This window comes from Anser cygnoides, chromosome 5 (genome assembly GCF_040182565.1).
Source record: "Anser cygnoides isolate HZ-2024a breed goose chromosome 5, Taihu_goose_T2T_genome, whole genome shotgun sequence".
NCBI lineage: Eukaryota > Metazoa > Chordata > Aves > Anseriformes > Anatidae > Anser > Anser cygnoides.
In genome coordinates, this window is record NC_089877.1 from 38,078,047 (window position 1) to 38,094,252 (window position 16,206).

The 16,206-nt window shown below is 40.9% G+C and overlaps 1 protein-coding gene across 7 annotated transcripts in view; it reads right to left on the reverse strand.

Moving 5' to 3' along the window:
* KCNQ1 (potassium voltage-gated channel subfamily Q member 1) overlaps positions 1–16,206 on the reverse strand; it is a 408,236-nt gene that overhangs the window by 331,784 nt on the left and 60,246 nt on the right. For 2 of the 7 annotated variants that reach the window (XM_066997895.1, XM_066997897.1), the window contains exon 1: positions 10,091–10,602. The exons of 1 other annotated variant lie outside the window; for it this stretch is intronic. In XM_066997895.1, the coding sequence (XP_066853996.1) occupies positions 10,091–10,488 (398 nt within the window). In that variant the 5' untranslated portion in view covers positions 10,489–10,602. Of the gene's footprint in view, positions 1–10,090; positions 10,603–16,206 lie in introns of those variants that run through there. 4 more of the 7 variants (XR_010831793.1, XR_010831794.1, XM_066997894.1 and 1 more) reach the window with 4 other exon arrangements.

Consider the following 16,206-nt stretch of genomic DNA (forward strand, 5'->3'; position numbering starts at 1 on the left):
ATATCATGCTTTCTAACTCTTGGGGGCTCTTATTCTCCCCAGGACAATTTTTTTCAGTTGATACACACATTTGTAGAAGTACATTACTCTCAATTTCTATTTCCTATCTGTAAAGAGCCAATTCCACCAGAAAACCATTCTCATACGTAAACAAGGGCAGTATTAAGAGTCTGATAAAAGGTATATGATATCTACTTCTCCCCTAGCCTCAAGTCCTTTTATTCCATCACAGCCTGAAGTCAAATTGACAAATTATTGCACTTTGCCAAATCCATGCTGACTGCTAACATAAGTTGTATAAAGGAATAAACTGGTTTCCCCTGAGCACTTAGAAATAGCTGGATTAGTTGCTGTTTTCCAGCAGAATCTCTCAAGAGAACAATCAGATGGCAGTTTGCATATAGCCTTTCAATAACGACAGGCACAGACCACACAGAGGCTGATTGAAATGAACACTGCTTGAAGAGGAAGGATTTTGATATCAAGCTTTTCTCAGAAAAAGGAGACTGCCTCAGCAGAAGCCAACAGCTAGTAACAAAACCTGCTTGAATGTTATCTACGCTACTTTATTAATCAGTACACTGATGTCCCTTCACTCTCACAGACACTATCCACTCAAAATTTCTACAGAGATTACGGTCTTCATCACATTTTCCCACAGCCTGCTCAATTTCTCAGTCTCACTCCCTGCAGTGAAAACTGACAAGTGAAGCTGCTACACTGAGGCCACAAAAAGAGACTGCCACAGAAGTCATCAAGATAATCACATAAGATAATTTCACCAAGTGCAACAAGCAACTGACATGTCCGAGGGCTAAAATTAAGACAGTACAGCTACAGTCTTGCATTAACAAAATCTGAAGGCCTTGCTTTCATCCTCACCATTCTCGTAGCATTTTCCTCATTTTTACGGTTAGAATACAGAGTTAACCAAATAAGATCATGTCATAACAGCAACTAAAAGCTACAAAGAGCTGTCTTGAATGAACAGAACAACGAAGGTATACAACAGGACTGCTCACAGCTCACTGACTGTCAGACTTTACATACAGCTGAAACAGGGAGCTGGGACCGTTTAGCACTAGGATGCTGGATGACCTGTTGATAGAGAAAACACCAAGTGTACAGGTTTATTTTGTGTGAAGTGCCAAGATAATGCATTATCAATACTTTCTGGGTCACTGATAAGATAACAGCACATAATCACATGCAGTTTACTCACACTACGGATAAAGCAATGCACTTATTTATTCACTCATTGTCAGGTTTGAACACATTTCAGTGTCTTCTAGACAGTACTGAATAACTAACAGATTGAATAATCCCAGCAGATCTATTTAGGAAAAAGTTGTTTTGCTGGGAAAGGGATAGCTATTGCAGAAACAAAAATACCCTTGGGAAGGCAACTGCTTTCTTTGCACAAGGAAGATGCCTTCACCACAGCCTGCAGCCTTGGTCGTACGAGAACAAGGAAAGCCTTGATCTTTGCCACCAGCACCATGCCTCTGCTATTAAACTTCATATCTTTGGAGAGCTTACAGGGAAGTCACCTGATGGAAACTTCCTATCGTGATTTACATTCTGTTCTCAAACTATGACCCAATTTTGCTTTCCTATCCACAAAAAAATATGCAATATTAACACCGGAAGGAAAAAATGCTGTTATAAAAATGTGAAAAAAATTGAATGCATCCCCAAGACTTCAGGGAGCACGTTTGCAGAAGAGACCAGTGACTTCAGAGTTTTATATCCAGTGACTTCACTGGATTTGAAATCTATAACCCAATTTTTCTCACCCTCTCACCTGTGGTTGTGTATATGAATTCTGCAATTTAACATACTTACCACAGACCAGAGATAACAGCCACATGCACAAAGTAAAAGTTCATACAGCACTAACACTATAAGATGCTTATTGCTTTCAGAAAAAAATAAAGTTATTTTACATACACTAATTTTTATCAGGAGTTCTACATACCCTACTATTCACATCTGACAAGTCCTTTTAATAGCCCTAATTTGTGAGATGTGTGCACATACAGTTTTCTGTCTTTACTAGTTGGTCCTTCCTTTATCATTACTAGTTGGTCCCCCTGGAAAGCAAATACCTATTTGCACAGTGAAATTAAATGTGTGATGATTGTTTCTTGCACAATCAGAACAGACATTACTTCAACAAATGCATTATACACTCCTATTACTGCAAGAGAAAATGCACTTTTTTTTTTTTAAAAGAGTTAGTCAGAGCAAAGCTAATAGATGATAAAGAAGAGCATAACCTGTTAGGATAAACAAAGATGAATACTTTATACCCTTTTAAGATCCTAGTTTACTAAGAATGATGTATATATCATTTGAAGTAAGCACAAGTGAAGCTATGTAACAAAGCATTTACTTTTTAAATAACCCCAGCAGAAAAAGACGCACACACAAAATAGTTATTTTACAGTTAAAAGTAAGACCTTTCAGTTTTCTGTATCAAATACGACAACATTGTAAAATGGCATGAGTCTACTGGCATCAGCAAAACATGCACAAGACATATTCCTATTGAAAACACTAATAGGAAACTCAAAGATCAGGATCAGTACTTGCAGACGAAAATGAAAAGGATGCAGAAACCCTGCACTTGATTTGTCTTAGATCTGTTCAGCTCCTTGAATACAGCAAACAGCTCAGACAGCTGATCTGTAGTACGAAGAGTGGAAAAGAGGAAGGTGAAAATCCACGTGCCCTCAAAAATTGATCATGCCAGACACACGTAAAGAGTTCACACCAAGCAGCTCTCCAGTCCTCCAGGTGTGCAAAAGCCAGTGGCCAAAGAAAGATTTAGAGAAGCTTCAGAGCTTTCCATAGAACATCTTTAAGTCAGTGTCTAAAAAACAACAGTAAATGTGAATTTGACTACCAAAGCAGAGAACAGTCCCCCATTACAAGGTTCTCTCTCTGTGTAGGTAGGAGGTAGCTACTACCATGGTAGAAGCATGCAAACATGCTCTCTCATTACCATTACTGGCATTATAATGGTTCTCAGGCCATTATGCCAGATGAAGCATGACTGCATGAGGAGAGCCACTACCTTACAAAAAACACTCACTACACATCCTTCTTCCCAGCCCCTGTAACTCAGCCTTCCCATCAGGTTTATTTGCCACTGGCAACTTTCCAACATATTTGAAACTTGTGTTGGACCTCTTGGCAGCAGGAGAAAACACCTTGCCCCCCACAAGACAGTAGTTTCCATCTGGAACTGAATAAGCAAGTGTGCACAGCTTTTGTTTTCAGTCACCAGAGCACATTCAACAACCTATTAACACACAAAATTAATGAGGTACTGCTGAGTTTAAAGTCAGCAAATCGCTGCGCCTGTGCATAGTCTCTGACAGCATATGTTGGCACTGTTGTTTGTAATACATCCACTGCTCAGGCATTTGGAGCTAAGCCTAATTAGTTCATTTCAATTGAATCTCAACTCTAGCCTTGATTCAACTGCAATGAAGGTTTTGAAAGAGGCCTATCTACACAGCCTTGCATGTTTTTTTTCCTGGCACTTGAAGAGCCAGGACAAGGAAGTGTGCCAGAATCGCCCAACCAACCATTTGACAGATACAGAAATGTGAATACTGCACCTACTGGTTTTCCTAAGATCATTCACATGCAACTTTTAAAGCTAGAATAATTTTTTTCCTGGAGGAAAACAAACTCCAGCGGAGGACTTGGAATGTTATATTGGAAAAGAGAGAAGAAGGCCTACCTACAAGAAAGCCTACCCAAATTTATAAATTTGTAACTTTTACGTATGCATTCTGCAGAGTTGTTTCTCCATCACAGACAACTTGGTCTTCAGTAAGCATTAGCATTCAGGAGTTTACAGCTTCCCATTTCCATCAGTTACTCAAAAACCTAAACAACAGTACAAATGACAGTCATGTTGGTCCCCAGAGAACTCCCTCGCCTCACAGCTTCTGTGTCTGCCTGCAGACCACAGCTCAAGGTGACAAGGCCAAGTAACCGCCCATGTGGTGTTATGCAGTTCAAAACAGAAACGGATTTTTCTTAGTTATTACTAAAGATACGGTGTGCCTTTCAAAGACATTTTAATTAGAAGATCGGCAGCTTTGCACTTTCTTCCCCCCTTTGATATTCAAAACGCACTGTCACACACAACAATCATTTAATGTGACAAATGATGAAAAGACAGTGGCTTAGTCTTTAGTGGTTTTAGTGACTTCCAGGCAGTAACTACTAGTGGGTGACATCAAGAGGATCTGGTTTCTGCTTTCTTTTCTGATGACAATCAATTACTAAGTTAACTTGGATACCACACACACACAATTTTTAGTCAGTTATGCAGTCTACTACCTGCATCTCTTATCCTTATAACTTCTACTGTCCCTCTGGGAGAGGAAAACGGGAGCTCCTTCTGACCTGTAGCTAAGCTGTCACTCCTAAGATCTTCTTGGTACAGACTCAGAATTCTTTCAGTCACAGGACAGCCCTTGGAAAATAAGCGAGACTTCAGACAAGTTACAGACAGGGAAGCATGGCACGAGGCAAGAGAGGAAAGTAGTACACAGCCAGCCCAAATACTGCCTCCAGCACACAAGTCCCAGAGAAACACCTTCATTCAACGTTGTAGCTGAGGGCCTGCACTGTGGCACACAGCAGGGAAGGAGGGTGCAAAGCCTGTAAGTTCCTTCTTTCTCCACAACACCTGCGCTGAACAAAAATAATTTATTTTACAGCTGTCACTGTGTTCACACAGCATGAAATTATCATGCTCTGTTCATCTAATAAGCTTTAAAATACAACTGACTGAAACTTTTCAACTCGCTTGAAGACTTGTGCTGTAGAACTGGCCATTTTAGATAGGATACCAAAGGTATAACTGGTGCTGATCATACCCTTTTACTGGACTGCTGCTTCTCCAGTACCATGGTAGATACCCAACATGAGAAGAAATGTCATAGCCTTGTAACAGAAATCTGCCCAAGACCCAAAATGTCAGTAAATGGCTGACTGGCAACAGGGTTGACCCTGCAACAGCAACTCTTAACTGTCTTATGCGTACAGCCAGTTAAGATAACAAACCAGGCAAAAGCTCTTGCCTCCTTTCTCCTCCTTTATAGGTAATAAAAGGCTTTCCAATCCCTTTTATTTCACACAAAAACATTACCAGAAATATTGATAGACACAGAGCACTATGTCTGCCCTGCTGCAAACCAAACCACTAGACTGTGGGGTAGGGCAGGAAGAAGCTACAAGTATCACCTTGCTTCCACTTCATTTTTCCCAGTTACATTCCTTAAGCACAGGTGTGACCTCCAAGATCTACATAAGCCCCTGCACAGCTGTAACACACCATGCTCTTGAAAACATCAAGTGACAAAGCAGCAGATTTCTGTTATTACAACTGTATCTGGCTTGAGGGGAAGGGAGTTCTGGGTTCCAGTAGTGCAGATACTGAAGACTGTTCACAAAGGTGACACAAAGTCATAAAAAATAAATGTTCATTCACATCAACCTCCACATGACAAGGAACAGCCTCTCTATCAACCGCACCAAAATGAGGGGGCCAATTTGACTTCAACTAAACTAATTCAGTCTTGACAAGGAAAAAAAAGCTACACCTGGGTCTTCCTCCATTTGAGTGTAGCAGAAAGAACGTGACTGTGATCAAATTCTTCTTTCTTATGCTTAGAAAAGCCGTTCTTATTTTGGAGGATTTGACTCCCCTTTTAAAACAGAGGTAATAATCTGGAAGTCTGTCTTCAAGTCACAACATTTTCTAAACACCCCAGTGTCCACGTTCAAAATGTACTATTTTTTTATGTTTAGCCCCTTCTTTTACTCAGCTTACTCACTCAACGTAAAAACTTATATTCTTGTGTGGGCACACACTGATTATTTTACGGGTCTTTTTCACTCATCAAGAGTTTACACACTGAGTATGAACCAATGTTCTTGCAGTACATTAGGAAACATGACAAAAATGGGATTTTCGGCTGGAGTTATGTTTCTTCCTCGCAGCACTGTATGCTAACACATTTATGTAAACACTTCATTAGCTTTGATAATCAATTACTGTAAGTCCCGATACACATGCAACTGGAATATTCTATCTACCCCTGTTTCTTATCTTTGCACGTGTACACACACAGCCACACTTCTGAGTTGTCGTCTGCTTCTGGAGACCAGTCTCCCAAATCCGAACCACCAGCCAGTCCGGGCTTATGTAAACACCTTGGGATTCAAAGAAAATTCAATCACAATCACAGCTGATTAAGCCTAACATATACAAAGGCAAAGTAAATTGAACAGGGTACATACATCAGTGCAAAGATAAGATAGAAGACGATTATCTTGCATGGCAACAAAAAAGCTGCCATACATGAACAGACCAATGGTCCATCTATTTGTGAGTTGTTCTCTCTGATAATGGCCAACACTTCAAAGAGCACAGGAAGTCAACACTCAGCACATATTGCCAGAAGTTATTTGCCACACAGAAGACTAGAGAAATCACCAGAAAGCTCATAACTAAAGTTTCTTCAAACACATCAAGATGTTTGATTTAAACTGTTTAAAGAGGGTGAAACTGTTTAAACTGTTTAAAGAGGATCTTCTCTCATGTGCTTAAATCTGTTTTCTTCTTCTTTATTAAAAAGATCTGAAGGTTTCTGCTTTACAGCCACTTCCAACACAGAAACAGTCTCAGGATTCCAGCAGGCCACTACGAGGACAGAATTTAAGCTCCCTTTGCCCCATTACCTCTCTTCACATTGCCTGAAAATGTGATTAGCTACCACCACAGACCATTTCACCTCTCAAAGCCAGTATCTCAAGGTGTGCTACTAAGATAAGAGTGATAAGATGCCCTAGCTCCAAAGGTCATTGAGAACAGTGGCACTCACTGACTTCCTCACCTGTGGCAGGTAGGGGTTTGGTGGCTCTGGCTGGACATCGCCACAAACACAACCGTGCCACAAGGCAAGCTCTGACATGCAAAAAATCCAAGTTTCCAAACAGCCACCAGTCGTATCTGCAGAAGCTATCCATGTAAATATTCAGCTCTTAATCTTAATTCTGGGTAGAATTAAGCATATACACACACTACATACTTCATCTACTTAAATGAACTTCCATACAATATCATGTAGCTAAAAGAAAAGTTTCCATCATCTCCACTAGTATTTTTAAGTTGTTTTTTTTTTTTTTTGAGTGGTAAATTAACAGCCATTTCTCCATTCCTTCTTCCCCTAGAAACTATTTTAATAGCTTATCAAAATCTAGTAGAAATGAAGTACAAAAAATAATTTCTTATTCTGCTCACTCGAGATATTTCTCCTCTTTGGTCTGGGCAAATAAGTCAAATATCAGAAGAGACCTTTGCAGAGTTCAGTTGATTTAATCAGTGACTGTAATATCCCATTAACCTGTGAGATTAAAGACATCAACAAGAGGGAAAACAAAACAAAAACACACACATTTTGCCCCTTGGAAGAGGTATTTCAGCCCCCTTAAGAAAGAAATAATTCACAAGTAAACAGGTCATTGGCCTGACCTAGTACAGAAACCCTCTGTGGCTGTGCATAACAAGACTCCATTCTTTGGATCAGCAGGTGCATGGAGGGCTCCACCACATACCTAAACCATACAGAAATCTAAACTATATGAAATAAACATACCAACACAGATTCTGTGGACTAAAGCTCAGCATTCAACTTTGCTTTTCTAAAGATTATAAGATAAAACCAAGGAAAATCTGTTCTGTCAATTCTTCTCTGTTTTTATTTTTTATTTTTTTTATTTTTTAAAAATCAGGTTCCCCACCTCCTCCAGAGTACAGGTTGAGATACAATGGCTTCCCTGGATCAGAACAACTGTTTGCTTTGTCCGTTACTTTTAACACCAAGCTTTCGCATTGTAACAATTATTAAGCTACTAATACTTGGCATCTGGCTGGCAGGGACAGAACTCAGAGAGCATTCCTTTGTCCAGTAGAAAGCAAGCATCCCAGGAACTTGCTTTGGGAGCTCAGAAAGAAAGAGAGAGCTAGAGGGGTATGGACCAAAGACCAGTAACCTAAAACATTACTAGCACACAAGGAAATCCAGGCTTGTCTACCCCAGAAATATGAAGATGTTGGAATGACTGAGGATGGTACAAACTCAATTCCCTCTACTGGGGGAAATCTGAGTTGAGCTGCCTAAAATGCAAAGACTGTTCTTGCAGATTGCCTTGCAAGAAACACACCAGGGTAGTAGTATTCCCTTCTGTTTCTTTAGAGTCCTAAGACAAGGAATATGCACAATGCTTAGTAAGAGGCTTGAGTATATTTACTACCACTATCATTCACCATTGCATCGGAAGAGCTCATGGAAAGAGCGGAAACACTGGGACTAGTGCTCACACCACAGACAGGAGCATAGTGGGGGAGAGACAGGCAATGACACGCTGTATATATACAACATTTAAAATTAAGGCTAGATTCTTAGGTAGATAAATGGATCCAACAGTTTCTTTCAGGATTTTTTCCCCCCTAAGACCACTGAGTTAACATTTAAAGATTAGATATTATATTCAACATGGTTTACTGTCCGTTCTACATGATATTTGAGACATCTGAAAAAGGTTGAATACCATAGTAGATGGCTGCTTAAATCACCAATTAAATCATCAATTAGGGATTCTCCTATTCCTGAAAGTGTTTTACATTGTTCACCCACAACTATTAGATGTTTTGTAATTATGGCCATTAGTTGTTTTGTCATCTAATGGCATTATCAAAACATTCAACAGAGTGGAGCCCACTATTATCTTACTAGCTGCACAGTCATCTCCCACTTACATTCTGACTACAGCCGGTTTCCCTCCACTGAAATCAAGTTGGTACCACTTACCTCACTCCAGAATCCTGAAATGTGGAAAATAACACACGATCCTCAATTTACTTTAAAAATAGTGATCACTTAGAGTTAGATTTTAAAATCAGAACCAATCCAATCAATGATTGGAACATTAAAAATTGAATTTTAACAAAGTCTTTGGTCTTCAGATTTAGCCCATAAAATGCCTTTGCCTCTAGTTGTTGTAGTAAATGTGTGTTTACTACAGAGGAGTGTGTATGCATACAATAAACAGACCTAACCAAGTATCACCATTCTGCCAGACCTCATTCCCTACATTTAAGATACGCAAGCTGCTTGAGGGCCATGCAAACCTTCCACAACACCTAGATTAAAAAGCACCAATTTCACATGGATTTACTTGCTGAGATCCCTGTGAACGACAGACCTGCTGCTTGCTGGCTCAGGGTGGACACAGTGGTCCATGGAGAATATAACACTCAAAACGGTTTCTAACTTGTTTGCAGCAAAGCAGCTCTAAACATCCTCCAAATGTCATCCTCCTTCCTGTCTAAAAATAACAGCAGGGGCATTCATACCCAATAGAACAAGGAGTTAGAGCAATAAAAGGAGGAAGAGCAATAAAATAAAGGGAAGGGAGAGGAGCGTCACCTCAGCACACCTGTCCCTTGTCTCCCTCCAGCACAACTGCAATACCAGTAACACACCTATCCAGTGCTGTACCAGGAGAGATTGCACTAAAAATGACTAAAAACCCCAAGTGATTATGCTATTACCAGCTTCATTTTCATACTTGGAATAAAAAAATTATTTCAACTCCCAAGATAACTTTCCAAGGTTGAGGTGTGAGGGGCATGAGGGGCTGTTGAAGCCAGCACCTGTTCTACCTAACGACCACACCTGAGCTGAAATACAGTGCTTTTTCCTAATGCAAGAGAAACTTCCTCAGCAGCAGGGCACTTTTTAGGGTTGTTATACATTTAGTAGACAAAAGCGTGACAGGAAGCCGGGTCGATTTCTTAAACTGCACCTGCGAGAGGCTCAGTCCGGCCGGCGGAGCGCCGTGAGGGGCGCCGGCCGCCGTGAGGAGGCGGAAAGGGGGCACCCGCAGACGCCTCCTGGAAGCCCAGAGCTCCGATTTCCACACCGGGCAGCGTCAGCTGTGAGAGGAAAACCCCTGCTAACAGCCCCCGGGAGGAGCAGGCGGGTCGGGTACTCACACGGTGAAGTGGTAGACGAAGCACTTCCAGCCCGTGGGCCGCTCCAAGAAGTTGTAGACCCTGCCCTGGATGTTGCTGCGGCTCAGCAGCGGCTTGCGGAGGCTGTAGATGGAGACACGGGGGTCGAGGCTGACGGGGGGCCGCGGGCTGTCGGCGCTCACTACCACCACCTCGCTCCTCAGCCGCGGCGGCCGCTCCCGGGAGGGCACCGGGCTGCTGCCCGCCGGCTGCTGCCCGCCCTGGCCGTCAGGGAGCGGAGCGTAGTGGGCGTTCGGGGTGCTCTCGGCCAGCTCTAGCGACGAGGGCTTCTTACCGGGCGTCATGCTGCCCTTCCTGGGCAGCGACAGCCGGCCCAGGCTGCGGCTTTTCTTCTCGCCCGGAGGGGAGCTGGAGGACATGACTGAGGCAGTGCCGGAGCCGCGCTGCTCCGGGGAGCCGCGGGCCAGCTCCGGGCGTCCTCCCGCCGCCGCTGGCCCGGCCCTTTCGGGGGCGGCTCCCGGCCGGGAAAGGTGAGGGGAAGCCCAGCTCCGGCCCGTCCCCGCCCCGCCTGCAGCCCCAGGGCTGTCCGGCGGGAGGCGCCGCGCGGCGGCTGCCCGGGGACGCGAGCTGGCGTTACCTCATGCGGGCCGCCCCGCGCCTCCCGGGCCGCCCCTGCTCCCTTCTCCCCTCTCATCGGTGCTGATCTGCTTCATCTGCTCCTCTCCCCGGGGACAGCGCTGGGCGGAGGTGGCATCCTCCTTTCAGGAAGCCCAATGCGCTGAAGGAGGTGATGATCAGGAAGGTGGCTGCCAAGCTCTCCTCGCGCGGTTGGGGTTGCTGCCAATCCACCTAGCCCCTGTGGGACAACATGCTCCAGAAAGGGTTTCACAGGCCTGTCACAGTGACGTGAGCCAGAATGTGCCCCCTTACCCCTCAGTTAGAAACACCAGAGTCTCCAGGGCCTCATCCCTTTTTGCAGAATTTCAGCACTGGGAAGGAGAAAAGTCCCAAACTTGAACATGACTCGACCTAGCATCTGCCAGGGGGCTGTTCTTAATACAAGTAACAAGAGTAAGGGTCAGGCCACCAGGCCTTGCACTCTTAGATGTTACTGTGATACAAGGGAGCAAACAGCTGAGTAATTAGGCAAGCTATAGAACAGTAAGCACAGTTCTGCAGAATTGCCTCACCTGCAAGCTGAGTCTCTCACCAACACTAAACCAAAGCATTGTGTTTTGTAGAAGGGTACATATCTTTAGCAATTAATATCATGCTGTTCTGAGGGCTTGGATGACTTTCCTGTGCATTGGAGTGAGTTAAGACTTAACAGCAATGTGAGTTAATTCGTTATAGTAGTAAAAGTCTTTGCTGTAACAATTAGTTAACAATTTCTATTCCCAGAGGTAAAGAAGGTTCTCTCTGATCTGGAGTGCTGTGATTTTTTTTCTTTTTTTTTCTTTTTTTCTTCTTTCTTCTAGCCCAAAATAGAACAGAACTAGTAAGAGCTATGTTGAGTTCATGGTTGATACGCTGGTATGGGACAAGAATGTTGCAGGAAGATAAGGTGCTAAATAAAGTTAAACACAAACAAGCCTGCTAATTGTAGTTCCATTCAAATGTCAAGCTGCACACATGGTAGGCGAACTGGGCAAGATCCTTCACTAGTGTAAATAAGCAAGACTGTAGGCTTTTTATAAAGCACTAATTTATATACGTGAAGAATCTGACCCCTTGTTAGGAATGCAAAAACAGAAGTATTAAAAAAAAAAAAAGAATTTGCAAAACTTGTTTTTAAACCAACAAAAGGCTTTCCCCCCTCAATCAGAGCAAGAAGAACAAAGTTAATAAAAACAGCACAACAGAGGAAACTCTTCATGCATTTGATCAAAATAGATCCAAATTACAGCTAACTGGTCTTCTCTGTCCTCGGGAACTGTGAAGACAGGCGTGCATCAAGCATTTTAAGAAGGAAGTTCTACATAGAAATCACATAGGGAGAATCTATTTTATTATAAACTGCAACTGCCTTTTCCATATCCAGTGACTGCAGTTTCTTTGTGGCTTTAATGCCTGAATGGGAAGATAAAACCTTGAAGGTCAGGAATTATTCCTGCGCTTCAACCTTGACCATGGGATACAGGGAACCAAGGAAAGACCAGCCCAACGTGTACCCCTAAACAAGGACTCTTTAGTTTCTTGCCTGCAATTTCGTCCATTTCTAGTATCTGGCTTCCAGTCTAGAAGAGAACATTTGATTTGTTCCCGAGTAAAAGCTCAAAGATCTTATTAGTGCTTCAGAAAAAGCTCTGCTTCTTGGTAAAGACACCATTTCTGTTCTGACCACAGAGGAAACCCACTGACAATGACTTTGCTCACCTCAGATTACAATATATTTGGCACCAAAAAGAAACATCTGTGTGACTCTTCAAGTCAGATTGTTAGTCGTTTGCTTAGAAGATATTCAGAAATCATTTGCTGTTCTTGCAGAAAGTATGCAAGAAAAATGACTAACGGAAGAAAGAATGTCATTGTTACTCTTGAAGGCTCACTGTTTGAGGACTGGCCTTATAAAATCACAGTATTAAAGTTAACAAATGTGTTTCTTTATGCAAGTGTTCTACTTTAAAGACTGACATATTGTCTGTGTTATTCAGGACCTTATCCTAGAGCCAGGTGCAAAATAATTTTCATAGTTCGACAAAACAAGAGGCATTCAGATTATGTTCTTCATAAACTGTTTCCAAAATCTTCTAAAATATTATGGCATTGTGTTGTTATTTATCTGTTGATTAACAAAACAGAATAGAAAAATCCAATGTATCTGAACACAGGATAATAGAGGGTTTTGTTACATACAATCTCCTTTCAAGACAAAAGTTAGAGCTAAATAGCTATGTAGGGAAGAAAATTAGTAACTAATTTTTACTCTGTTCAATGAGAAACTGTTCAAAATGGACAAAGTTTATTTCAATAACGTCTTCAATGCAGAACACGAAAAGCTCCGTAGCTCACTACTTCATTTCTCATGTCCTAAATACTTTCATAATATTTTGTTTTGGTGCTGACTTAATTTTTCAAATAATCATCAGAAATGAAGGAATCTTCAATTTGATAATGTTTAAAATGAATATTTAGGCTATATATGAACATCTTTTCCCTGGAGTCAAGGAATCCATCAAAATCTACATTTTTCAGTGTGTACTGATTGATGAAGTTAATTTTTATATATTAAAAATCATTTTATTATATGATTTCTATCTAGTTCATTTTACTGAATGATAAAGCATCTGTCTGGCATATCTGAAATCAATTGCATGCTTAAATACAAGTGTCATATAGATGACTAATTCATTATGAGACTCCGGGGAATAATTATTATATATTGTATCACCAAAACTGTATTATAATTTGAAACATTTTAAAGATGAATGCTGTTAACATAGTAATGACAATTCCCATTTTTCCCCCCTCATAAGTACCCATGTCTTGATATTAATCATACTCATGTTCAGAAATCCTCCTGCTTACTGTTAGATTATTTTGGGGGGTGGTTTGGTTTGTTTTTTAAATACAAATTCCCCCATTTCTGCGCAGCTACAGAGGGGGACAGGTTAAAAAACTTTCTTCAAAGAGAGGAAGAAGTTGTTTTCATCTTAATTTTCAGATTATTTTTCTTGAATTAGAGCAAATCCCTTGTTGCATTCCATTGCCTTGAGGGGCCACAGTTCGATCAGTAGATTGTTTTTAAAACAGCCAGCAATGTAGGTAAAAGCAACTTAGTTCTGAACTGAGAATGGAATCCTAGATTGTTTAAATACTTTCATACAGCAATGACTGTATGCCAGTAGCTTTCGAAATATTCTCTATCTTAATTTAAAATAAATCTGTTCACAGGAGCATGTCATTACTTAAAGATACTCATATTAAAACCTACAAAACATAAGTACTTAGACCTCTGACACAAAGAAAAGCTTGAAAGCATAGTGATATGTCGAACAAGTGAACATCAGCCTTATGGATTCAAAGAAGAGGTAAGGAAAGTATAAAGAGAGAAAAGAATTTGCTTCATTTTTGAACACTTGGAAAGACTGTGGCTCAGCCGTTTCAGTGGGGAGATATACATGTTTTCATTCACTAAATAAGTTACAATTGAGAACATTTTTCTGAATACCTATACACATCTTTCACTGGATGCCTAAGTAATCTTATTTACCGTTCTTGTAAATTGATCACAATTTATTAAATATACAAGTGGTATACTTTTATACCAGCTTAACTTTAGGTTTTAAATTTGAGCAAAGTCTTTCTAACAGGCTCTTAAATGCATTTGTGCTTCTTACGTATACATACAGCAGATTTTCCCTGATGACAGGCATTGCTAGTCAAACAACTTAGATAGCATACCAGTAGAAACTCCAGATATGGACAGTGTAAATCATCTGAAACTGCAGTATGCCCCAAAAGTCTGACCATTAAGATAAAAATACAATAAAGCACAGTAACTGCTTTATCCTTCTCCCCTAGTGCTTTGTGGTCACCTAGCTGTATGGCTAGGGAGAATCCTCAGGTTAGTTCAGCTCAGTTTTTCCTTCAGGTGAATTTATTCCAGCTTCCTTGATCAGGAACATGCACAGCTACTGTGTCATTACTCTACCTGCAAAATAAACATCTATTAACCACTGCTGTCCAGGCTTTCTCTGATTCAACAGTAGAACCATCACGAAGTACTGGAATAAGAACGTCTAGGGAAGGTGCCTTTGTCATTCAATTAAAAAGCACCACAATACAGTGCTGGTAATTAGGACAAGCACTACACAGAAAGATGCAGGAGGTGTTCATCCTTAAGCATTAGCAGCCTACTTGTTGGGCAGACTGTCCCCCATACCCTCACTAAATCACTTCCAGAAAACTGGACAATATAGCCTGTCTCTTTTGAAATACTGAATTTGCCTCAGTGGCAAATTCACTATTTACTGATGGAGCAGGACTTGGAAAGACAAAACCACCTTTTCTTCCTCTAGATAAGAATGAACAAAGTAGGAGCATCCTAAGAGGTCAGCAGTTGTTCAGTTGTAAGTCAGTGTCCACATTAATGAATGACTTCGTAAAAAGACTAATCGCTGTCAAAAAAAGGATGCTTTTAAAAGGTGCTCATGCAGTCTGCTATTGTATAAGTCTCAAGACAAATGTGACAGACAGAAAACAGCTGATGACTTCCTCTTCAGAAAGTTTAAACTGGCTTCTAATTCTCTCTCCCTCTCTCTCCAGTGCCAGGTTATTTTTAACTGCGGGTGCAGTAAGTTTAGGAATCTGGTTACTAGAGAGAAGAAACATTGCAGAAGATACTAGCACGCACCAGATATCTGGAGTCTGGAGACTATCTAGTCCTGCAGTTGACAATCCTGATTAATATTATCTGTTTGAATGCTATCTTACTGCACGGTTATGTCTACGTTTATTACCTCTATTTACATTGTTTCATAGCTTTTTGAAACACATCAGGGCTGTTCTGGGAAAGAATGTTACTGTCTACCAGCGCTCAGGTTTTAGATCCTAAAACAGTTTCAAGAAAGAATCTGAGCATATATTTACACTGATGGCACACAGCTTTTTTTTTTTTTTTGGTTTCGTGTATTTAGTTATACACATGGTAAAATGCTGACTAGTCTACAACTTAAATTGGACCAATCAGTGTGAAAAAATTGATATTTGCCCTATTCGTCCACAGGATTAGTTCTGCTATTTACAAAAATATTTAATTTCGTTGTCTCCAACAGAAAAAGAAGTTGTGTCATTCCCCCCTGCCTCTCCCAAATCAGACTGGGCAATACTTGGAAGATGTAATTATTCTTGCCAATGAATATTCATTCAAAAGGCCAATACCATCCAATTGGAATTTTGTTTCATGTCATTAAATTTTTATTTTTTTTTCCTACAGAATTAGACTGTTCTTCTACCTATTGTTGCAGGTTTGACTAAAAGTTTCTAGGTGTAAGTGATTTTTTAGAATGCCTTTGCTGCCCCATTCTTTCTGGTTCTTTGATGTGGTTAATTATTCAGTAATTTTCATAACCGAAAAATTATTCTTCTGAGAATCATTGCAAAAGAGAAAACTAACAAGGTTGACAAAATTCTGC